Source organism: Kryptolebias marmoratus, linkage group LG17 (genome assembly GCF_001649575.2).
Source record: "Kryptolebias marmoratus isolate JLee-2015 linkage group LG17, ASM164957v2, whole genome shotgun sequence".
NCBI classification, from domain to species: Eukaryota; Metazoa; Chordata; class Actinopteri; order Cyprinodontiformes; family Rivulidae; genus Kryptolebias; species Kryptolebias marmoratus.
The window spans coordinates 14,468,510-14,494,300 of record NC_051446.1 but is presented as its reverse complement, the minus strand read 5'-3'; the positions used below and the strand labels follow the sequence as shown (position 1 = coordinate 14,494,300).

Sequence of the window (25,791 nt, the reverse complement as noted above, 5' to 3'; positions counted from 1 at the left end):
CTCTAAACTGTCACCAAAATGAAAACGGCTGTGACCTTTTTAATCTGCCCTCTGTTTGAGCTTGAACACTACTTATGAATCTTGTAATAAATAACATTTGTGTCAAACCATTTTTGAATGACTTTGTGACGCGTTTGTGTGTCCCAGTTCTGCTTAACTTTCAGGATTTAGTCTGGAATTAAAACTCGTCGGACTTGGAGGAACAGTTGCATCAACAAATTCCATTTGCAGCTGTGTGTGTGTGTGTGGTTGGTTTCTTGTCTGTTGGAGAGTTTGGAGAAAGTTTGGTTCATTGTCGCCAGCAGGTGGGGCTCTTTGCACATCTCAAGTGATTAAACTAAAGTTAAGCAACCAAAGTCAGCTGTTGTTTTTATCAATGTGTTGCAATGGCTTCACTTCTACAACCAGATTCTCAGAACAAGAACTTTCCTTTTATGAGTCAGTGTGGGTGTTTGTGGGAGGAAGATCTGCAGAACAAAATTACTTCATCTGCTGTTCATCTTGTCAACAACTGCAAGAATGTGGAGCTTTTTCTGTCTCTCCCTCTTTTTTTTTTTTCTTAGGTTAAATAGATTTCAGCACCAAACAGGGTTCCCTCTTTTCAAACACTTGTTATTCTCACGTGTCTGTGTTTGCATCATTTAAGGTTTTTTTTTTTTTTTTTTTTTTTTTTTTTTTTTTCCAAAAAGAGAGAAAAGACAGAATGCAATGATTTGTAACCCCATATCTTATTCACGATGGAACATAGTAATCACGTGAAATGTCTAAAATAAGNTTTTTTTTTTTTTTTTTTCAGTTCCAAAAAGAGAGAAAAGACAGAATGCAATGATTTGTAACCCCATATCTTATTCACGATGGAACATAGTAATCACGTGAAATGTCTAAAATAAGAAATTGCACCACTTTTATTCTGAAAACATAAGGTAATTTTGAATTTGACAGCAGCGATACATCTCAAAAAGGTGAGGCAGGGGCAGCAGAAGGTTGTAAAGGTAAGTGGTTCAAAAAAAAAACCCAGCTGGAACAGCATTTTTCAACTAATTAGGTTAACAGGCAACAAATAGTAAAGAACCGTCTAGGGAGACTGAAACTAGAGGTAGTCATCATTTGATGCCTGTGATCCTCAGGCCCTCAGGGGCCGCTGCATTAAAAACAGGTCTGATTCTGTTCTGGACATCCCTGCATGGACTCAGGAACACTTCCACAGATCATTGTCTGTAAACACAGTTTATCCTGACATCCAGAAGCCAGATGTGAACACCATCCAGAAACGCTGCCGTCTTCTCAAAGCTCATTTAAAATGGACTGAAGTGGAGAACTGTTCTGTGGTCAGGCAAATCAAAATGTAAAATGATTCTTATAAACCACAAACTCCTCTTCCTCCATACTAAAGAGGAGAGGGACCATCCAGCCTGTTATCAGCACACAGTTCAAAAGCCTGCCTCTCTGATGGTATGGGGGTGTATTAGTACATTTGGCATGAGCAGATTACACATGTGGTAGAAACCATCAATGCAGAAAAATATATACAGCTTTTAGAACAACATTTGCTCCCATACAGCAAAGAAGACCTAAAACTGTAGAACAGCTATTATCCTCCATCAAACCAGAATGGGACAACTTTCCCTCCAAAACCTCCAGCAGCTGCTCTCCTCAGTCCTAAACGTTTACAGACTGATGTTAAAAAAAGAGGGGATGCTTCACAGAGGGAAACATGGTCCTGTCCCAACTTTTCTTAGATGTGTTGCTGCCATAAAAATTAAAATTTACCTTACCAGTTAAACATTTGATATGTTTACTGTGTCCCATTGTAAATGAAATATGTTTTTTATAAAAGTTACAAATCATTGCATTCTGCTTTTATTTGCATTTTACACAACACACCAACTTATCTGGAACTGGGGTTGTATTTCTTCTATTAGCAACACAAAAAGCCTAACTTTAATGAAATGCACGTACTGATGTAAAATAAACCTTTTTAATTGTTCTTTTGTTTTTTTAAGAGGGGCTGAGCAGAGTTAAGGAATAGAGCAACATTCTGTGTTTCATGACACTGCACTTTAATTAGAAGGTTTCTAAATTTACCAAAGTCTTGTCTGTCCTTGAACAATACTACAATCCTCTGCTTAAGCACCGTGACGACTTACTTGGTTTAGAGGCCCAACCTTTAAGTCTGAACCTGGCCTGGTTGAACTCTTTCTGCCGAACACCAAAAATCTTTTTTTTTTTTAATGCAAGGTTTCCAAGATCATTTTTGTGTGTAAATTAGGACTAAGGATTCACATTATCGTCCTCCTGTATTTTATGATTCTGTATGTTTTTTGCAGTCTAACTATCTCTGCCTTCTTTGTGCTACGTTAACCTTTCATGCATCAGAACCTTCAGCTCATTCAGGAGATTGGTGCTTTGACTTTTGGCTTTTGTAACTTTTAAACTTTTCAAAATCTTTAACTTTATTTACAAATATTTCCCCATAGAATCACATAGAGATTTCTTCAGTGCCGTTATAATCTTTGTTATTGTTGAAATCTGCTTCATCATACTGGCTCTGTTTTTTTTGTTTTGTTAGGCTACTTTTAGCTTTTAGCTGCCCTCTGCTACTTTTAGCTACCATCCTGTTACTTTTGCCAAGCTTTTTGCTACGTTTATCTTCAGCCAGGCTTTTGCCACGTTGAACTATTTTCTACTTTTAGTATTTAGCTAGTGTTCGGCTTCATTTGACTTTACCAGCTCAGTTTTAGCTTCTTGAGCAAATGTCAGCAGTCAGTCAGTACTCAGCATTCACTCTGTAGCTTCACTGAAAATGCAAATTCTCTAGTTATTTTGTTTCGTTTTGTCCAGCTGTTCATGTTTTCAGTTCTAATCCAACCAACAATCAAGCAAGCAGAATTTTTTTTCTAGTGGTAGCTCATAATCTTCTTTAAAAATGCCTCCAATCCTTTGGTTTCTGGAGGAACTCGTCCCCAGTGACAGCATGTCTCTGCTGCAGGTTCAAGGTGACGGAAAAGGAGGGAAGAAGGGTTACCTGACTTCCAAGAGAATTGAGAAGCTCCGTTTGTCATGAAGATAAACCCTAAATATACCTCACCTAATCTTCTTAGGGGCCTTGTTGGAGTTAGTCTTTGACTGCCTGGTGGACAGCACACACACACATACACACACCGAGTCAGTCAGAAAGAGTCCGGGAGCAGCTTAATACCTGGCATCCAGCAGAGAGCTCGGCTGCTTTTATGGTTTCCAACTTGGAGTCGGTCTTCGGCCTCGACTGCGTGGCTGACAGCGTCGACGACATGAGCAGGTCGAGCCTCCTCAACCTGAACAGCCTCGGCCGGATCTGCGGCTCCAGCCAGAGCAGTGACATGATCGTCCTGGACCGGGTGAAGAGGAAGAACTCGGTCAGGCGCATGTCCATCATAGAGGACGGGCAGCTGGCCGAGGTCCTCTACCTCATCCCCAAGCAGTACATGATGGAGCAGCTGCCCTTCATCAACCCAGATGACTACATCCTGTGTGAGAAGTTGGCCGGCATTCCTGCCGAGGTGTCAGGTAATAAATAGTTTCACTTCATCTGAGCTTTATTTTGGGGCTTTTTCATTTTGTATCTTAACATGTGTGTAAGACGCTGGAATGGTTGTGGACTATTTTACAGCATTCTGCTTTGATAAAAATAATGTTTAATTTAGCTAAATTCCTCAAACTCAAACAAACTGCTACATTCAAACTTGTTCAAATTGCTCTTTCCTGGGGAAGTTGTAGTGTGAAACTATAGTCCAGGTCTGGGCCAGTTTTAGACTCTGGGCCTTTTTTTTTTTACCTACATTGAGTAAAGTCATGAAAAGTAAGTCTCAGAAACACAAGTGTTGGATCTAAGAGTCCGATGCAGTAAAGTTTATTCCACAACGAAACCAACTGGAGTTCTCCGAAGGAAAAGGTGGAGTTTCTTGGTTTTGACGCTCATGTTTATTCACAAAATTCCTGGTGAAACTCTGCTTACTTTCTGGAGGAAGAAAGGTTATTTTTCCCCAGAAATATTATCATCCCAACCAATCGAAATGTTACTGCTTGGCAGATCAGTATCAGTTTTACAGATATTGAGCTGAAGTTTGGTGTGACAATGGTTTAGAATGATCATCAGGCACTTTGAGTGCCAAAAGGTTGCATCAACTTGTTTAAAACAAAAGCGTTTAAAACACGTAGGCTTCTTTAAGCAATGATGTTTAATCTTAAAGAATATTTCCAGACCTTTTTTAAATAATTCCAGTGCGGCAAAGTTAAAATGAATTTGGGGTGGCATATCTCTGAGCCAATCAGATCCGAGCCCACATTGTTGTACCTTTACATCTACATCTGAGTTTAGAAAGTTTTGATTGAACGTGTGGACATTATTCGTGTTGAGACACAACATGTTTCAGAAATGTAGAGGTAAATCTGCTGGAACATCATCCGCATTTATTCTAATCGTAAAATCTGATTGATTGTTTTTAGGAGTAATGTGGGGTTTTTTTTGTTTTTTTTTTAAGTCTGAAGCTGGAACTACTTGTTACCAAATACCTCGTGACAAATCAGCACGACGTTTTAGAGAAAGAAAAATATTTCAGCAATGCACTTAGGGTTCCTCCTTTTCAGTCCGGATGAGGTCATGGATCAGGGAGCAAGAAAATTTAATGGCACTCCTACTGACCACACACACACACATACACACACACACACACAGAGAGTCAGGCGCTCTGTCTTTGGACCTCCCCTTTCCTCTTGGAGCAGAAGCCCCGTTGATTTGTCCTCCTCACTCTGATCTGCTGACGATAAACTCCTCCACAGACGAGCAGAAACCAGCAGTCATGAAACAGAAAGGTAGACATTTATGTGTGTGTGTGTGTGTGTGTGAGCAGGTGTCCACACAATTCGCTTTTTCTCCCAGTCAGGATGTGTTTGAGATTTATTCTTGTAGCCACAGCACTGACATTTTTTTTTAAGGTGAATATTTAAGAGATGTCAAGTTGTCAGTTTCTTCTTGTCTTTTAATTTGTTTTCTTTTTAAACTTCAGAATAAGTACGGATCATAAGTTTGTCTGAGCTGTCACCTACCCTTACACTGCTCTTTGGTATTATTCTACAGGAATCTGCACAATAACGTTTCTTTGTGTGTGTGTGTGTGTGTGAACTCTGGGAACAATGACAAACGTGACTTTATATTCGACTTTTTCTTCAAGATTGTGGTTTCCCGGCTGTAGACATGCCAGAAACAAAAAAAATATATATGAGCTGCCAAGTGGGTAAAAGTGGAAGGGCAGCTGTTTAAATAACAACAGGGTGTGATTTTAGAAATATATGCCTGAATGCAGCAGTGTATCATTGATTATTTAAGCAAAAACATAGTTTAACTTTTGAATCTCCTGAAATATTTGAAGATTATCTAGCTTATTAAACGTCTTGCCAGCATCCTTTGAAAGAAAACACTTCCTGAAACTGAAGTTAAATGTCTGAAAATGCTGCTCACTCCTAATCTGCTAGATTTCATTGCAAGTTGTCTTCATCAGAGCTCTTCACTTACAGTTAATTACATTTCACCTCATCCGCTAAACAGGTGTTTGTTAGAAAGTGTTGTTACTTACAAGGGATCCCCCTAACACGCACACTATGAACATGTAAAGCTTAAAAAATAAAGCTAAAACCACAAAAAAGGCCACAAATTTGACAAAAAAGTCATGTGACATCATTTGTCTTCTTCATCCTGAAAGTGCTGGGAACATTTGAGCTTTTCTTGGATATTTCCCACTTTAACAAAAGGTAAAAATGAGCTTTTCCTGACTTTGCACATCCAGAATGAAGCCTATTAAACACACATTAAAGTGTTAAGAATAACAGTAGTCTGTCGTTGCTGCTGCATATATTGAAGAGATTGTTTTAACACCCTTAAAATAGAATGAAATGCATTCAAACATATATTACATTACAAAATAAAGACCTAAAACAGACCCCCCTCACACACACACACACTCCTCCAACACGTGTGTGTTCACACAGATTTTTATAGCTGAGAACAGCGGCCTGTGTGATTAGCTGCCCATCTCGGGTTTCTCTCCTGTTTGCAGTCTTTCTATATCCACCAATTGCGAATACCTGACACCAGATCAGCTTCGCGCTCCGGGAGACGTCAGAAAAGAGTGGAGGGCTACTTCTTGGATTCCTGACATTTTATGTTTCTGAATGCCAATCGCGGCCATTTTGGTCCCAGTTAACGGCACTTATAATTCAAGCAAAAACCACAAGCATGCCTGTCGCAAGAGTTATTTAACCTGCCAGTGTTAAATAGGTTTGGAATTATTCAACATTTCTTCCAAAATTTAGACTCTACTGCAGTGGTTCCCAAAGTTGGGGTCAGGACCTCATTGTGGGTCATGAAATGTGAATTGAGGGTCCCGCCAAATGATCTCCAGAAATAAAATTAAACATAAAAAGATGGCATGTTTCCACCATAATTACTGTAAAGAGTGAATGCAACAATAATAATTCATAAAACTTAGTATCATAGTAGTTAAGGTTGTGATGTTGTCACAATGTTCGTCTTTAATAACAGAATTTGTTTGATTAAAGTGGGAATATCTGGGATCAAAGGTCTCTGCCGCTCTTGTTTTGTGGGTTAGAAGCTGAGCAGTTTGAGAACCACTGCATGGTGGCAACTTTTTTTGCACTCTAACACAAATTTACCATCACTGCAGCCCTGTATGTGTAAAGAATCAGCTACAGTTTCATTAACCTCAACAAGAAAGTTGTCCGATCCGTTCTGGTCGCAGGGCAGACAACTCAGTTATTGCAGGTCTTGTTCCAGCTTGAACTCGTTTTCATCTGTTTTAAAAAAAAAGCACACCTCCTGCACGGCGGTGCAGCTTATCTGCGATGTATTTCCAGCAGCAGTCGGCGAGGTCTCGTTATGGTGTGAGGGGTGGGTGTTCGTGGACCCTTCTGTGGCTGAAGGTGGATGAAAGACGACATGTCTGTCTGACTGTTTGTGAGCAGAGGCCACATTCTTTCCCCTCTCCCTCTGCCTGCTAATCACTCTGAGGGCCGTTCAAGTGGACTGATTAGATTGTCCAGGCATCCGCCGCTTCTGCTGCCCTGGAAGCGTGGAGGGGATAAAAAAGAGAAAGAATCAGGCTGAGGGTTTGATTTATTTTGTTTTATTTTATAATCCTGAACAGCATGCTGCTGTATGAGACAACGCTGGGAGCACAAGGCCCGCTGCTTATGTGTATTATGCTGAGGGATATTTTGGGGACATTAAACCTTTAAATCTCGGCAGAGAAATGATGAGATTTTTTTGTTTGTTTTTCTGTTTTTTTATTGTGTGGTACTACTCGAACCGGAGCCCACGCTTTGATGTCCATTTTTTTTCTTCTTTGTCAAACTAAACGTGTGTAAAAACTGGAAGGACAGTTCTGATAGGTTATTGTTGTTTTTGCCAGAAATGATTGCTCTACAAAGAAAAGGTCTTTTTTCCACGTAAACCATTGAAGTGAGATTTATGTTGGATTTTAAATTACTTACATTACTATAAACCGAAAAAAAGCAACAACTGTTTCATTTTAGTTGAGCTGCGCAGCTCGACTTCATGAGCTCTAGTCTATATTATACTAATCTGACAACCATTTGATGCGTGCCATTCTGAAAACAAGCTCTTTGTTGGTTTAATTAATATTTAAAATAAAAAATAGCATTTCTTTAAAGGAATGTATATAGCTTGCCACAATTCTTGCTAGTTTTAAACATAGATCTTGCACAATTTGTTGACACTCAGAGTATATGTTGGGGATGACTCTCAGCTACCATCACGCTAAATATTATCTCAATATCTGTAAAGCTGACACAGTTATAGCCATTTTTATGTTTGCTAATGTTGATTAGCTATAGCAGCCATCTTGTAGTGGGTTGTCTTCAAAAGTTAATCAGTTGTAGATGTACATCCAGTGGTTACATTATGAGAGTTTCATTAAAATCTATCTAGTGTTGCATGAAATATTTTGCTAACAGACAAACAAGGTGGAGTCCAACAGTTAATGCCGAGGTTTTAAGCAAAGACTTTGCACAATGTTGAAAGTTTAAAGTATGTAGTGAGGATAACTCTCTGCTCCTACCACACCAAATTCTAGCTCGACATCTGTAAATTTGACTGAGTGACAGCCATTTTTGTGCTTTCTAGGTTCAGTTGGCTGTGGCGGACATCTCTGATTGGGTAGACTCGAAAAGTTAATCAGATGTAGAGGTACATCCAGGGATTATCTTCTGAGAGTTTCATTAAAATCCATCCAGTGGGTTATGAGATATTATGCTAACAGACAGACAAATGATACACTCACTCAAACACAGGGAAAATCCTTTGTCATCCAGTGTTTGCCTTTCGATATTATTTTGAACACAGTTTACAATATGTATGCCACAGCCCTCACAGAGACTGGGGGTCCTGAAAAGACTTTCACTGATATTTCCTCCAGCCAGTGTCCACCTTTGCCGCTCCTTCAATTGCATTTTGGGAATCGAGGCAGGAGACGGAGATGGTAGAAGGATGTGGAGACTGAAACTGAACGACTGGCCTGAGCGGAGAGATGTCTTACATGTGTAACACCTGGTGAAAGTGCCTTACTGGAACTAAAAAAAGGTTCATATTTTGTGCCCGTGCAGTGCTCCAGACCCAGGACGGCTGCCAGCCCGGCCCAGCAGCGGGGAGGCAGGCCGTGCAGTGCTCCAGGTGCGGCCGGGCGTGCAGAGGGGAGGTGCTGCGGGTGCAGAGCAGCTACTTCCACATAAAGTGCTTCACCTGCAAAGGTGAGTCGAACCAGAGTGAGCAAAAGGAGCAAAACAGCCGCTCTGGTTGAAAGGCCTCGTAGGTTCACGGAGACTGAAACATCACACAACCGTTTAGGCTACTTTTTAAACCTTATTTCTTCAGAGTGTGATGACGGTCATCTGACGCCGCCACATTTGATTTGTTAGGAAACATCTTCCGTGGACAGTGGGCTGTTGTCAGGAGGTCGCTCACCGGAGTCACCCTGCTTCATGGCCGACATATTTTCCCAGCAGGCTTTTGTTCGCCTAATCAGTCCTGACAGGGTTCCCGTGTTGCTGCCTTCTCGCAACAATGTGGCGGTGTTTACGGCAGAGAGGAAACAAAGACACTTTCAGGGGGAAAGACAAGGCTGCTCGCAGGGGAATGACTTGGATTTAAAGTAATTGGGATGTAAATATATCTATTTGAGTTGGTCTAAAACAACAGAAACACTATGAGACGGTTTAAAACACCGTTATTAGTTTTCTTGTCTGTCTCATCTCCATGTCTTTGTGAAGGATTTCTATATCAGTTTAACAAATCCTGCCTTTAGGACTATGTAGACAGAATAAAACAAAAACAAAAACCCAATGAATCAAGCTGTGAGTGAGTCACAGCGGGACAAGAATAGAGAGAAGTAAATCTGGTTTTGGCCAGGCTCTAAAGGACAGCGTGGCTTTGGTCGTATCAGATGCCTCGAAACGAGCCAAGAGAAAACGGCACATCCTGTCTGTAATCTGTTGCTCTGCTGATCAGTATATTAGCCTACACACACACACACACACAAAAGGTCTGGACAGTAAAGCTTAACGTAAAAATGGCACATGGCTTCAAACATTTCAAATGTGTTTGTTTTCATCTTCAGCTTTTACAGTTTTAAAGTAACAAAAACAAAGTCAGCTATGAGCTAACAGCTAACAGCAGCTAATAGATTCAATTTCTTGCTTGATCATCAAGAACAGGGGTCTCCAATCCTGGTCCTCGAGGGCCACTGTCCTACATGTTTTCCTGCTCCAACACACCTGATTCAGAGGTTAAATTACCTCTTCATGTTCTGCAGAAGCCTGTTAATGACACACTGATTCAAATCAGGTGTGTTGGAGCAGAGAAACAAGTAAAACATGCAGGATAGTGGCCCTCAAGGACCAGGATTGGACACCCCTGATCTAGACGTTTCTTGAACAGTCTTGGATTCTAGCTCTAGCTAAATGTTGTTAGTCTGGAAATCCAAGGCAGACTATGACAAAAGATTTAACATTCACCCACGAAGTCCATCAATGTGGAATTAAAAGTAATATCAGGATTGTTATTATTCTGTTGTAGAAAGTTTTCTTTTTTCCACAAGGTTCTCATCAGAATGAGCCTTTCTGTTTAATAAAATTCTCTTTTCTGCTTGTAAAATCCATATTTTACACCTCCACATTGTGACGTTATGATGAGCCCAGCCTTATTCTCTTCATGAAACTTTAAGTGCTTTATTTCCCCCCTAAACATACCCTCAGTGCAGCTAAAAATGCTTATGTCATCCAAATCACCCGGCCTGTTTAGAGTGCTGAGTGTTTTTCCCTCCGGCGCTCCGTGTTGCCATATCAGCCTCTGTAATCCGTCTCTTGGTTTCTCTGTGTACTCGTGGGCAGTGTGTGGCTGTGACTTGGCCCACAGCGGCTTCTTCGTGAGGAACGGGGACTGCCTGTGCCCGGTGGACTTCCAGCGTCTCCACGGCACGCCCTGCAACAACTGCGGCGAGTTCGTGGAGGGCGAGGTGGTCACAGTCCTGGGGAAGTCCTACCACCCGGCGTGCTTCGCGTGCACCGTTTGCAAGTAAACCGTCCGGTTGCCCCGGCAAAAGGGAAGTTTGGTGCTTTGTGTGGCTTAACATCACTTTGTCTCTCTCTCTCTCTGCTCCTCAGACGACCTTTCCCTGCCGGGGACTGTGTGACTTTCAGGGGGAAAGACTGCCTCTGTCAGTGCTGTAATGAACCCACGTCGCCTTCAAATCAGATCACTCCTCCCAGCAGTGAGTGCACGCTCTCTAACATTTGATCCAGTATCCTTTTAAAATATGTATTAATAGATTAAAGACCATGATCTCCTATAGACAGTGGTGGATACTAGCCAGTTTGTTTATAGTCAGAGTCAAGTGCCTGCTTGTTTGATTTATTTAATTTTTGAGTCAGGTCAGTGCCATATATTTTCTGCATTTTCTTTTATATGTTTAGCAAAATGTTCCTTCATCTTTTAAGAGGAGACTAATTATTTGACGTCATCTGTAAGAAACTTGCACTTCATGCAGCCCAAAGCCACAAATAGGTTACAACTCTACGAGAACTTTCAACTATCGTCCTCACCTTTCAAACGAAATCTTGATGTTGACAGAAGATGACGACAAACTGTGTCTGTCTCCCATTTCTCAAGTCACTCTAAAGCAGCGGACGTCTTCAACGCAGTGATGAATGCGGCCTCCGCTTTAACTCGGTCCGTCCACAGATTACTGATATAACAGATCAAGAGAGGATTGAGACCCAATAAGCCTCTGATTAGAAGGATCTGTCTGCAGGATTGTACAGAAAAGCTGCTTATTAAGAAAATCTACAGGAAAACAGCACCGTAGCTGTTGTTCTGCGGCGGCAAACGCAATGCAGTCAGTTTACACACATATATATATGACACTCAGACATGACTGTGTCTGTGTGGTTTTCAGATTGCGCTGGGTGTGGCCGAGACATAAAGAACGGCCAGGCCCTGCTGGCTCTGGGGGCTCAGTGGCACATCGGCTGCTTCAAATGTAAAACCTGCAGGAGGGTGCTGAGTGGAGAATACATCAGCAAGTAAATTCCACTTTCACTTCCTCGAGTTCTTCTGTGCTTACTGCCACCGTTATCGTGTGACCCATGAAATAAGTCAGCCTCTAACGTGTCTGTCTTTCAGAGATGGTGTTCCCTACTGCGAGCGAGACTACCAGACTCAGTTCGGGGTGAAATGCGACGCGTGTCAAAAGTTCATCACGGGAAAGGTCCTCGAGGTGAGAGCCACTCCTGGATTAAGCCCGGTTTTGTGTAAGTTGCCATCCGAAGATGTAAAAAGCCTGAAGGATTTTGAAGAAGAGCTGGGATGGAATACTGACTACGAGAGCTTGTGTTCCTCTTCAGATTAGAACACATTTTAAAAAGTAAACACCACCATCCTGCATGAAGCTGAAATAGACAAAGGGATGGCTTCTAAAACAGAAAAATGATACAAACTAAAGGATAAAATTTACAATTAACAGCATCAAACTGATGTAAGGTGTGCTTACAATTACTTGCAGTCATTTGACTTTAATACAAAATTAATTTAAGCCTAGCATTCCATATACCCACTGCCTTGTCTGCCAAAGTTTTAAACAAAGATCTCATGCGATCTGCAAATTTGGGTAGCCATGGATGACCCTCAGATACCAATTTTTGGCTTAATATCTGTGAAACTGACAAAGCTAGAGCCATTTTTGTGCTTGCTAGGGTTGATTAGTTGTGGCGTTCATCTTGAATCTGGTTGACTTCGGTCGTTAATCGTCCAATGGTGACTTTCTGGGAGTTTTTAAAAAAATCTGTCCACTGGCTCATGAGATATTTTGCTAACAGACAGACAAAATTTAACAGTTCATGTTAAATTTTTTAAACAAAGCTCTGGGAGTATGTGTTAGGGACAACTTTTGGCTACTACCTCACAGAATTTTAGCTCTGTGTCTGAGTTACTGATATTTTTTGTGTTGGCTGAGGTTGATTAGCTGTGGTGGCCATCTTGAATCAGGCTGACTTCAAATAACAATCAGCTATAGTTGTATGTCCAAAGATTATTTCATCCTCGCTTTCATGAGAACCCTGTGATGGACTGGAGACCTGTCCAGGGTGTCCCCCCTGCCTCTCACAGTGACTGCTGGAGATGGACACCAGCTGCCCAAGACCAAGAGGGATGGATGGTTGCAGAGATATCTTATTAACAGACAAACAGAAGCACACACACACACACACACAAAGAGTCATTCCTTATAGTTAAAGAAATATGACGTCTTTAAGCTTTGAAAAGATCTTACTCGCTCAGCTGAATATAGTAACAATCTTAGAGCAGGAAGCTAAACTTGTACCCCATCTTGTTTTAAATTTTTCCAAACTGTGATACACAGTGAAGTACCCTCAGTCTGTTTGAACATTAGTTTTAATTTGAACAATTGTCAGTAGCTTGTTGTTTCATTAGCAGATTTAAAACCAACACTTTATCTGTTTGTTCGTCTCTGTTTCAGGCTGGGCACAGACACTACCACCCCAGCTGTGCAAGATGCAACTGCTGTGACAAAACGTTCACAGAAGGAGAGGAAATGTATCTGCAAGGTTGGTTTCTTAGTCATCTTATTCCGTTATCGGTTGTGTAAAAATACCGGATGATTTTATATTCGTTAAAGACAACCTTTTTTTTTCTGTAAAAACAAAATTAATTTACTATCCACGTTTTCTCAGGAACGACAGTCTGGCATCCAAACTGCAGAGACGGCAGCAAAGCTGGGGACAGTTACAGGGTGAGACTTCTGTAACCGGAAACATTAATTTCATGTTTTATGCTGTTTAAAGCCTCAAAAGCAGCGTGGCTTTTTAGTTTTAGAAGCCGACGATATTAAGCAGAATCTCTTTACATGTTGTCTTCCTTCTCAGGTCAGCAGGTCAAAGACGCCCTGTCTTGATTTCTATTTCCCCCCACATGAGCTGAAGGTTAATACCTGTGTGCAGACCTGCTTTTTGCACTGATATACTAGAGGGATAGTTCAGATCTTTCGAAGTGGGGTTTTGTGTAAAGAATATAAATAATTAATATCTTACCTGTTGTAGATAGCTCTTTTAAATGATGGAGAAATATACGGAACTGATGAGCTAATGGCTGGGAGAGGCCAAGACCAAAGGGAATTTCTGCGGTATTAAAACAACTACAGTGTAAAAACCTTTAAAATAGTTTACGTAAAAGCATTTATTTTTGTTTTATAAACCTATACAATAATAATTTACATAAACAATATTTCAAATAGGTTAAAATTGGTTGTAACATTTGGCACACAGAAACACGAAACCAAACTTTACTAAACCTAATAATACTAAAATGTGGTAAAACCGATGCATGTCTTCTGGCATCCACCAGTGGATGCCTCAGCACCCTCCGCGCCCCTGCTTCCCTCAGCCTTGTGTCGAGCGCTCTAAAAATAAAACGAAATTCAGGAGGCTCCTTGACGCCCGTGACAGTTCTGTGGTTGTTTTGAGGAAAAATTTGTTGCAAAAAATTTGTAAAGCCTGTTCAAAATTCAAGCAACAAGACTGTGAGCCTCTGAAGACAGTGAAGAACCCACGTGAACGTCTCGGGACGTTTTGGAGACCGTCTCCCAAATGCTGCTTGCCAGCTAGTCACTCATAGTCGCAGTCCTCTGAGATGCTGATTTTTAGTCAAGTAAACTGTTAGCTCAATTAAACTCTATTTCGTTCAAAGAGCGACCTACAACAGGTAAGATATTATTTGTTCAAAACCCTTCAACAGAACCCTACTTGAGAAGATCTGAACCATCGTTTTTGGAGTTATGGTCACATGAATTGAGTTTAACCCTGCTTGATTAAATCACATGACAGAATGATAATTGGCTTACCTGAATGGCTGAACTGGATGCTGTGCTGATAGGAAGTGAAACTTATGGATGCTTGATTTTGAGGTTCCTTCCTTAAAGACTAATGTATGCCTGGGTTTTAACCTCCATAATGCAGCAGAATGGCTGTTCGCTGGCAGTGACTTTTACTTGCATGTCAGAAAATTAAATTAAACTGGACGAACACATTCCTAATTTATTACAGGTCAATACGCACTCTTGCTCTTGTATTAAATCATTAAGGTAGACGGGTTCAGTTGAGAGATGGAAAGGTAATCTGTTCCTTGTTTCTCAGCCCAACAGATCGTCGTCTGAAAGCTCCTGCTCCAGGCCGAGCTCATGCACCCCGGGCAGTCCCGGTCGAACCATCTGTGTGAGTTTTAATGCCTTGAACGTCTCCTCTGCTGCAGACTGCACATTTTACATTTCAATAAAATGCTTTTATTCATACAGGGCAATCACACGGATGAGTCACTTGTACAAGATCTTTCTTTTTGAGAATACATGAGGACAAATATATAAAAAAAAACACGGCTGAATGTTTGAATTGTTTATATTATTTCTTAAATTAAAAAAAACAAGGTAACCTTGACTGATCGGAACTAGTTTCATGTTGAGCGTTTGAGAAAATGTAATTTCAGTTTGGGATCTTTACATTTTCTCAGCTCATCTATTGATCTACAAAGAAAATCAACCACGTGTTGATGAATGTGTCCAGTCAATTTAAGAAGGACTCAGATTAAATTTGATCACAAAAAAATGGTGCCTTCGTTTCTTTTCCTCTAGCCTCCTATCATCCATGATGAAATGGAATAAACTTTACCATCAAAACACCTCAAGATTTAAGCCAAACTCTTTTTTTAAAAACAAACTCAGAAATAGAACGAACTTGTGAATCTGCTTCCTGTGCCAAAGTCAGACAGTGGAGATGTTTTGAGGGTTAAAGTTTTATTCCTCTCTGCTGAGATGGAAACCTTTGGACTTTTACCCGAACCTGACCCAAACCGTCTGCTCCTTTTGTCTCCTGCCCCTCTGTTGTCCGTCTCCTCCTCCCTGTCCCTGTCCCTGTCCCCGTCCCCGTCCTCCCCAGGCAAAAGTAGATAACGAGATCATTGATTATCGAGACTTAGCAGCAATTCCCAGAGTCAAGGCTATATTTGATATAGAGCATCCCGACACGATATCATATAAGTGTGTGAACTACAACTCCTCTGCTTTGGACGGAAAAGGCGACAGACAGAACAGGCTGAGCCCCACAGAGGTAACTGGGACAGACTGGTGTTTTGTTTTGTTTTGGCGTTTCCTCTTGGTTTGATTGATTCAAACTAAGCAAAGCCTTGTTTTGTCTTCTTTCTTTCTGACTACGTTTGTAAAAGTACGTTGTAAAAGTATTTTGAACCCCCCAGCCATTACCTTCAGGAACCACGTAATTTGTTGAATTAGATTGATCTGTGAGCAGTTGAAGTGTCAAATTATCTACACCTGCCAAACGATCCGCACTTGCTGTAACAGCCACCAGTTCAACACCTTTAAGTCATAAGGGCTACCGCCAAGCTAGAAACAGCATGAAGACCGAGGATCTCTTCGCACGAGTCAGAGAAAGTCCCAAGGAGCACTAATAAATCTATTATTAGATAACGGAAAGCTCAAACCACCTCAGTAAAACTGCCAAAAGAGGGTTGTCCACCAAAACCCATGAGCCAGGCAAGGAGGGCATTAATCAGAGAAGCAAAGAAAGGACTAAAAATGACCCAGATGGAGCTGGGCAGCTCTTCTGTAGAGAGAGGAGGATCTGTCCATAGGATCACTATAAGCTGCACAGAACTGGGCTTCTTGGAGGAGTACCCAGGAAACAAAATGTCTAAAGCAAATCTACCACTTTCATCTTAACGAGAGCACCATCCCTACAGTGAAGGATGGTAGTGGCAGCATCATGGTGTGGGGATGTATTTCCATCAGCAGGACACACGGTTGAATCAACCCTCCACTGGTCTCAGGAAAAACTGTTAAAGGTCCTGGACTGGTCAGAGCTCCGCCCAACTGAGAATCTCTGGTTTGACTTAAAGATAGTTGTAGACAAGCAGCACCCACCCAACCTGAAGGAGCTGGAGACGTTCGGTGGTGAAGAACGGACAAACCAAGCTTGTGTAGACGAACCGGAACAGACTTGATACTATAACTGCATCTAAAGGTGGCTCTACAAGGTAGTGACTTGGGGCTGTGTGAGACTGCACCGCTTTTCAGTTTTACTTTTTACTAACTTTAACTTTATAGATCCAAACTTTATTTTTTTAGCATTACTACTCATAGTCATATTAAACATCCATTTCCTGAATCCAGAACATTAAGGTAGTGAATACTTTTGCAACCCACTTTATAGGGAAAAATGAAAAAACGTCTCTTTAATTGTCGTTTGGAGCATTATTACTAACAAAATCAGGACTGACTGCAAAAAACTTAGAATCTAATTTAATTTTTTTTAAATAAAAGAGTGTCTTAGATCTTTGTATGTTTGACTTTATGTGAAAAGCTGATCACTCTTTTCTGATTCAGATGACTAATTGATGTTTCACAAATAACTCACCAAGAAAGTAGTTTGAGTTTTCACCTGAAGTCACAGCATGTTTTAGTGTGTCCGTGGTATGTGTGTAGGGTAAATTTTAGTTATTGTAATAATTTTTCTTGTGTCCGTCTGCAATAGTCAGCAGGAAACCTATCTGAAACCACTGAGGTAAATAAAAACTGCTCATAAAGTCCCAGTTTAAATCAGCCCGGTGGGCTTAATTTTACTTTGCTTTTCTGTTTACTGTCTTCCAAGGAGGGTTTTGAAATGAGAACGCGCATGCCAAAATCTACGAGTCACGGATCTTTCGGCGGTCAAACCATGAGTTATCGTCACAGCTACACTCCCACTCTGTCCAGATCACCACAACACTTCCACCGACCAGGTGAGCAGAGCCCAGACAAACGGCTCCGGCGCCTCAAAGAGCACCCTTCTGTTCCAGATACCCTCCTGTTCCCTCCCTAACACTTTCTCCTTCACCTTTGGAAAATCAAAAGGGTTGGTGCTTTCTCCCACTTTGCTCTTTGAAAACAAAAACGACACCAGCCCCACGCCTCCTTTCTGTCACCACTTTCTCTCTGAAACCAAAGGTAAGATCCTCTGCCACCCTTCCCCCCCGTCCTTCCTGTTAGTGTGTGTTCACCAGTCTGTCTGCACCCCCCCAACAACTAACAGACCAGTTCAATGCTCACTTCAGGAGTACACTCCAAAAGCAGAGAAGGGTGGCACAGATGGGGTTTTTTTTTAAGTAAATGAGCCACCCAGTGGTCAGACCTCTAAATAACTGCCTTCTGCCTGGTTTTTCTCGTTTTCTTATTTAGAATTGATTAAATAAATCAACAAATATTACTTCTTCCAGTTTTCTCTCTCACATTTCCCTATTTATTTATAACATCTTTGTGTGAAATAGACAAGGACAAGTGCAGGTTGCTGTTTTCTGCTGAACGTCGATGACTAACAAACAGAACAAACAGCACGCTGAGAACAGTGGTATTTTATTTACTCAAAGGTAATTGTCAGATGCCGAGTCAAAGGCTGGTTTTATTCAGATAAACTACCCTTAAAGCAACAGTTCAACCCCATTAAAGTGGCGTTCTCTGGGAAATTATGAACAATTAATATCTTGCATGTTTTAGGTGACTTTTTGAGCTTAACAGCAGTCTAAATGTTCATAAAATAGAAGTAATCGCTACAGTATTTTATAAATGAGAGTGATATATTTTGGTCTTGGTTCATTTGGACCAGCCATTAGCACATTAATCTGGTCAGAATCTTTTCACAGAACTAAAAATAAGTAACTACTGCTTCAAGAAATGGCGATTGCAGCTTCTTTTTCTGCAAATTTGTCTAAATACCTACTGAAACATTAATCTTTTGGTTTTTTTTTATGTGAATTAAAGTTGAAATAAAGGAGAAACTTGTGAATGATGTCAATAATATTGTAGTTTTGATTGCTGTTGAACATACATTCAGACTAATTATCTGCTAATTCTGCATGTATCCTTTCAGCAGATGAAGGCTTCGATTTGTACAGGAGGCCTCCAATTTATAAAAAGCAAGGTATGCATTAAGTTGACCTTTTACACCTCATATTACACTGAATCTCTTCTACATTGTGCAGAATATATTTTCTATTGTTGTCCATTTTTATCTAAGCACATATGTTTGGTTGTTTTATTCATTCTTTTGATAATGTCAAGTAAAGTTACTAAAACCTGAAGACAAATGCATCCAGTTGAAGTTTAGGTTTAGGTAAATGGTGTGATCATCTGTTTTAATCTGTTTTAATGTTAAACTCAGCTGCTTGGTGATAATGTTAACTCAAAGTAAAGATTCTGTAGAACAGAGCAGCACCTGGAGGTCAGTTTCACCGCACACAGACCTCTGATGGTGTATTTTCCTCAGGAAGTCGGGTCTATTTTGGGCCGTCGGACTGTAAGTCGTCTCACGATGAGCTTATCTGTCTGCTGTGTCACTTTCTCACAGATCCAAAATCCTCCGCATCCCAAACAACCTCTTTGCCAGAATATGGTCACGACTTCCTAAATCTGGTAAGAACAACCCAGCATGTACCTGTTGTGACTTGACAATCGCTGTTTTAGTAACATTTTTTTTTTTTTTGATCAGCTTATCAGTAAACTGTTGGCTAATACACATTATTAGAAACGAACAAAACCCGTTTGGAAGTTCATCCACTCATTTCATATTCTCCTCTTTAAGCCTCAGTCAGCTGATTTCTGCAACACCAACAGCAAAAGATTCAGTAAGTCTGCAGAGGTTTTTATCTTTTCTTTTGCTTTAATGTAGGTATTTCTTACTATTTAAACTTTATGCATCATTTTGAACTTGATGATGATTTGATTTCTTTCCTTCTGCTTTTCAGACTTCAAGGTATGTGAAATGAACTCATTTTCACGCAGTCCTCAGCTACTTTATGATCCCATTGTGTGCATCTGCATGTTTTGTCCACTCTCATATCCCAGTTTTACTTCAATCTATCATATGTCTTTAACAGAATATTAATGACAGTCTTATGAAGCTCTTCACAAAAAAAACAACGTTAAGTTCTTTATGCATAAAAAACCAAAGGAAATAAATTCAGGGCAATAAAATGAATCGGACTCCACAGGCTGCAGAAATAATGTCATAATAATAATAACATCAGCAAATGGACACAAAACATTATTTTTCCAAGCACGCATGTTCTAAGCAAGCTTTAATTGTTCTAACCTCGCCGCTTGCTTTTTGCTTCTTGTGTGTTTGCTTCCCTGTGCAGAGTGACGAGCTGCTTCCATTAACACGAATGGACAGAGGAGTTTCTATGCCTAACTTGGTGGAGATAAAAGCAAGTATCATTTATGCCTTTTGCCAAAGTTGCGTGGCTTTTAATGGGCTTTTAAAGACTTACAACAGCCACAGCATTTTTGCTCCATCTGTAAAGTTGCTCATAAAGAGAGATTTTTGTGTCAGTGATTGGCAACTTTTTTATTATTATTATTTTTGTGACCTGCTTTGGTTAATTTCTCACTTGACTGCACAAAAATGCCCAGTAAAGGTTGTTAGTATAAATTGCTCTCAATGCGTCTTTGTTTCACGAAGGTCTACCCGTATGAAATGCTCAAAGTTACAAACAGAGGACGAGTCAAGCTTCCCAGGGATGTTGACAGAGCACGGCTTGAGGTACGGTGAAAACATTACCCCCTCCATACGGCAAAGGCTTTTATTTTTAGACCAAAAAAAACATGTCTTAAATTATCCAATACCTTTTAGTCTCACGTGTACTGACATAAGAGCAAATATAAGTCAAAAGAAGAGACATGATGATGAATTGTGTTGACATCAGTGACACAAAGAGTTCAGCTTCAGCTTATTTAAGGTTTTAGCTGTTGTCCTTTCTCTCTGCAGCGTCACCTGTCCCCGGGTTCTTTCTTCAAGCTCTTTGGGATAGACATTCAAGAATTCGACAAACTTCCACTTTGGAAACGTAACGACATGAAGAAGAAAGCGGATCTCTTCTGATTGCAGCCAGTCGTGTGGTTTACTCCTGGTTCTGTCTTTTCAGGCGCATTTCTTTGCATTTGTCACAATAAAACGATACATTATTAGTCTGAGAAAAGGACAGAATACAACTTTACAGGTGACCTTTCTGAGTTTCTTGTTTGTGTCTTTAGCTTATTTAATGAAAATTGGTGAAATTTACCGAAGAACTTAATGAACACGAGAACTCAACGTAGATGTTTGTTTTTCAGAGATTATGTTCATATTGAACAATTCATGGCAACAAAGGACAGAATTCATGCAATTCCTTTATTGAGGCTTTGCTTTCTGTTTCTGTTTCTAGCTTACATTTTGTTTAATTTATCAGTAAAGATGGTCCTTCCTAAGCAGTAACTGTGACCCTGTCCAAGTGATCTTAAAGCAGTAGTTCAGATCTTTTAAACTGGAGTTTTGTGGAAAGGTTGTGATCAATAAATATCTTACCTGTTGTAGATGGCTCTGTGATCAGCCTCAATTCGAAAGGAAAGGCGATCAGTTCTGACAGGATTGGCAAGCTAACAGCTAGTATAAGTTTGGCTGAAACCAAAGTGGGTTGCTGCGCGGTGGAGTGGGCGGTCAGTGCTGTTGCCTCGCAGCAGGAAGGTCATGGGTTTGACTCCCGGCTGCAGCCTTTCTGTGTGGAGTTTGCATGTTCTTTCTGTGCGTGCCTGCACACAAACATGCAAGTCAGGTTAATTGGTAACCCTAAATTGGCCCAAGGTGTGAGTGTGTGCATTGTTTGTCTCCATGTGGACGCTGGTGACCTGTCCAGGGTGTACCTCAACCAGTGACCCCATGACCCCGTACTAGTTCAGGAGAATGGATGTTGTACTTCTCCTCCCTGAACTTTTTGTTGTTGTTTTCTGAAGATACTATAACACAATAAAGCACAGATGTAATAAAATATTCAAGACTTATCAATTACCACTAAAATGTGTTTAATTAATTCCCTGAGGAAGTATTAGTGCTTATGTCTGTTTCATATTTTACTCTGAAGCGGCTGTGGTAAATGTCACCACTTCTGTTGCCCTAAATAAAACTGCTTATAAGTTGAATAAACATGTTCATTTTCATTTTAACAGGGTCAGAATTGCACTTTTTTTTCCAACCATACATCCCATTTAAAGTAAATCTACACGTGGGAGGAAAACAAACCGGAAACAATCTGAGCTTCTTATTGTTTCTAAAGACACCACATAACTTTAAACAGGATCTGAAATACCCTGAGCCGCTTTCTGGCAGTCATACCTTCTCATTTAGTTTGGGCCTAATGAGTGTGAGATGTCCTGGACGCAGCCATTTGAGTTTTACAACCAGCAGGTGGCGCTCAGGAGCTTGAACTCAACTGGTCATGATCAGCCAGCAGTAGCTGCTTTATCTTTATTGCTGGGCTGTCTTTCAGAACATCATAAAGTATCAATGACCGCATTATGAAGTAACCCTCACCATCATGCTAAGCTTCAATGTGTGTAATAATGAGACAAATGTTGATTAAACAGATGCTGGCCTGGACACATATCAAATCATTCTACAAGTAATAGTGTTGTGTTCTCTATGGATTAAACACTTTGTAAGTTTTATGAAAATGCTGATTCCAGAGGTTGGTTGTTACAGAGTATCAGGAAGTGCAAAAAAAAAAAATCGGGGGTTTCAGGTAAAATATGATATACCAACTCATAAAACTAATGTTAATGTTGACCTATCAAGAAATATATATATATATATATATATATATATATATATATATATATATATATATATATATATATATATATATATTTACACATATACACACAAAACAGTCAAATCAAGTCCTTAATTAACTTCTAACTCAATCCAATTAAAGCCTATAAATAGTTCTGCTGGTCTTTTTCTTTTACTCATCAATCTAAATAAGTTTAGTTATATTGGTAGAAGAGTAATTAAGAAATACATGTGTCAACATTTATTGTGCCCTTTTCTCCCATTTTATTTTTTGTTATGAACACATTAAATAAAAAAAAACATGTAAGGAGAAAAGCTTGCTTCTTTGTGACCTACATAAATGTCACCCACGGCTTTTAGGTAAAGAGAAAGAAATTACAGCCTAAACAGCTTTTAGCGTGGAAAGTTAGTGTTTACTCTGATGGGCTCTTTAAAGCCCACCTAGCTTAAGTGAAAAGCAGGAACTTTTGGGTGCTTCCTATTGGACAGACTGGCTGTGTCGATAAATCTGATTGGTCGGAATCCGCTGCCAGTCAAAGCGAGCGCCTCCCCGCCCCTTCTTGGACTGGAAGTCCGTCCCGAACGGAGATTTTCACGGAAAACATCGACCGCAGACTGCGCAGCAGAGCCGACGAGGACGGACAGGAGCTCTCCCCCACCACCCAGCGCCCCCCGCCGCCCCGCAAGCGATGAACCCGGTGGCGTGACAACCGCGTCGGTGGCGTTCCCGAAGTTGCGCGGCGATGTTCGGCCCGAACGGGAGCCGCTGAAGGGGCTGGGAGTAGTTTCAGCGACAATGACTGCGGTTTCCACTCGTTAGGTAGAAAGACGGAGAGCGAGCGAGAGAGAGAGAGAGAGAGAGAGAGAGAGAGAGAGGGGCCGAAGCCTACTCCCCCTTCCCTCCCCTCGGTGCAGAACCGTTCCGCCCGATGGAGGCTGCCGGGACCCGAGCTGAAAGCCGGAGGCCCGGAATGTCACCTGTGAAGCGCTCATAAGTCTCCGCAGGACGTCCGTGAGATTAAAAACAAAACCCGCACGCAGATGTTTGCTTCTTGAACTTATTTTTGACAACTCGATACGCCCGTAGAGGGGTCGGTGGGTGGGAAAAAAGTTGGCATAGTAGCTGCACGAGACGCCCCCCGCGCGCAGGATGACCATTATCGAGAACACCTGAAGGAGGAGGAGGAGGAGGAGGAGGAGGAGGGGGGAACAGGTGAACGACGCTTAATGGACTCTTTACTGCGACGCGTACACGCATACACGGATACCTGCTCCCGGGGAGGACTGAATATCTGAAATATATATATTTTAATTATTATCATTATTTTTTATTTCGTTTTTAACGTAACCATGTCGCTCAAAGACAACAACGCTTGTCGGAAATTCCAGGCCAACATTTTCAACAAAAGCAAATGTCAGAACTGCTTCAAGCCCAGGGAATCCCACCTGCTGAACGACGAGGACCTGAACCAGGTGAGTCTCGCGCGGAATGATCACCTGCACTGCAGGTGTTCCTATCAGTTTTAACGTCAAGTGTCATTAGGGCTGTTAAAGCTGAAGTTAATTGGACGTAATTATTAAACAGCCTTAAGGGATCATATTAACCTTTAATTACGTCTACCAATCTTTAACATGTTATATCTGCTGCTGATGTTAAATTACAGGGCATACTATCATTTCTATGTTTGTTTGTTTGTTTGTTTGTTTGTGAAGTTTCAGACTGAGAAGCTCATTTTCCTGTTAGTGGAGCAGAAACAATGGTGCATCAGGGCACGTTGAACTCTGCTGACCTGCATCTTAGTCATTACATTTGCTTTGCTGTTCAGTAAACTCACATGCTACCAATTTTTTTTCCCAAGAAAAAAGGTTTGCCTTAAAACAGATTCAGTTGAAAGAGCTTTGAAGGCGACACCAAGATCACATATCTGGGTTAGAGGTGCTTGTTGCAATGTCATGAAGACCAGAGAAAAAATAAAAAACAAAAAAAAATATCATAAAGTAACAAACAGAATCTGCTCAAAATGTGTCCTTGAATTCAACATTGGTACGCAGTCACCCTGTGTGTTAGTTTACCTATGAAAACAGCTGAGGTGAGTGAAAGCAGGCCAAACGTTAGACCTGCCGATCGAATCAACGTTTCCCCAAAGTGGCGTGTTTAAATGCCCTCTTTTGACGCCGGATCCCCGACCTATATTCCTGCCACTTGTTTTGGCTCTCTCTGGTCCAGGGATAGGCAATCCTGGTCCTCGAGGGCCACTATCCTGCATGTTTTCTTTGTTTCTCTGCTCCAACACACCTGATTTGAATCAATGGGTGATTAACAGACTTCTACAGAACATGAAGAGGTGATTTAGTCTCTGAATCAGGTGTGTTGGGGTAAAGAAAGAAGTAAAACATGCAGGATAGTGGCCCTCGAGGACCAGGATTGCCCACCCCTGCGCTAGTCTTTCCCGTTTCCACCTAAACGTCTTCTCCAAGATTCTGCGCTCGTCAGATTCTGCCATATTTATCTACGCCGACAGGCCAGCTTGATGTAGGTCAGTCACGTGATTCGAGCTTCCGGGGCAGACGTCACCAAGCGCTTTGTTTACGTTGAGTGTGGACCCACATTTTAGAATGGCATTCAGTATAAAAACTGATGGAGTAAACTCTTTCAAGCTGCACCATTTGATATAGTTCAGGGTGATTTTTTTATTTTAGGTTTGATATAATATTTTTGCAATTAGTAACTTTAAAAAAAGAAAATGATAATTTTTCAGATAATTAACAATGTGAAAACTTGTCATCTGTCACAAAAATAGCCATAATTTCAAAATTTCTGTAAAAATTGCCACAAAACTTTCAGCAAATGTTCTTTGGTCAGTGTTGGGAATGTATTAGCTTATGCTGTGGTTAGAATAGTTTCATTTAGTTAATTTTTTAATAAATAACTATTAATGCACCTTTTATTCACCCCAAATATTGAGTTTGGTATGACAGAAAATGATATTATCATTACCTGATGAATTAATTGGTTGATTTTATTTTATTTTTGAGGGATTATAGGTCCTCGAAAACGAGTCTTTTTGCACCTTCAGGTAAATTGAGCAGCTTTTTCTTGGAGCAAAAGTTCAAAATTATACCACTGGGGATCTCTGAACGTAAACAACCAGACTGACAAATCTTATTCAGGTAACTTTTTTTCTAATTAATGTATGACCAATACAGGTTCCCGTCATTCTAACCCACCGGCAAAGAAGCAAATGGATTTATTTTTAGGAGCCGATGGGGCTGCCCCTGCCGGGTAGGAAAATCACCAGTTCAGTGGTTGGAACTGAGGTTGCAGCCGAGTCAGCACTGGGCCTAACAAACCTACTCATGCTTGTAGGTTGGCTGTTTGTAGAAATCGTTCATGTTTGACTAAACGGAGCTCTTTTGTCAGTCCCCAGGTGTCAGCTCAGCTCACATTGTACTCCCTGTTCTCCATGGAGACCAGTGTTGCTGTCAGGATGCAGATTGCCTTTTTATTAG

General features: G+C 40.8%; 2 protein-coding genes across 18 annotated transcripts in view; both read left to right on the top strand.

Moving 5' to 3' along the window:
* The first annotated feature begins 4,692 nt into the window (after positions 1–4,692).
* Positions 4,693–21,656, top strand: LOC108237124 (actin-binding LIM protein 1). Of its 14 annotated transcripts, none has more exons than XM_037980829.1 (21): positions 4,693–4,851; positions 8,677–8,820; positions 10,459–10,642; positions 10,732–10,838; positions 11,523–11,649; positions 11,750–11,843; positions 13,101–13,188; positions 13,315–13,373; positions 13,507–13,563; positions 14,773–14,850; positions 15,568–15,738; positions 17,179–17,208; positions 17,296–17,425; positions 17,538–17,630; positions 18,553–18,600; positions 19,027–19,091; positions 19,261–19,303; positions 19,424–19,431; positions 19,817–19,885; positions 20,140–20,220; positions 20,446–21,656. In XM_037980829.1, the coding sequence occupies exons 1-21, from the start codon at positions 4,839–4,841 to the stop codon at positions 20,557–20,559; spliced, it is 1,803 nt and encodes a 600-aa protein (XP_037836757.1). In that variant the 5' UTR covers positions 4,693–4,838; the 3' UTR covers positions 20,560–21,656. The 14 variants fall into 14 exon arrangements, with proteins under 14 accessions (XP_037836757.1, XP_017273832.1, XP_017273833.1 ...); XM_017418343.3 differs by having other exon boundaries at positions 18,550–18,600; XM_017418344.3 differs by lacking the exon at positions 13,507–13,563.
* Positions 21,657–22,850: 1,194 nt separating this feature from the next.
* The window catches only part of si:ch73-103b11.2 (protein outspread), a 52,072-nt gene continuing 49,131 nt past the window's right edge, over positions 22,851–25,791 (top strand). For 2 of the 4 annotated variants that reach the window (XM_017418320.3, XM_017418318.3), the window contains exon 1: positions 22,851–23,754. In XM_017418320.3, coding sequence (XP_017273809.1) covers positions 23,632–23,754 — 123 coding nt within the window. In that variant the 5' untranslated portion in view covers positions 22,851–23,631. The remainder of the gene's footprint in view (positions 23,755–25,791) is intronic. The other 2 variants (XR_001808617.3, XM_017418319.3) reach the window with 1 other exon arrangement.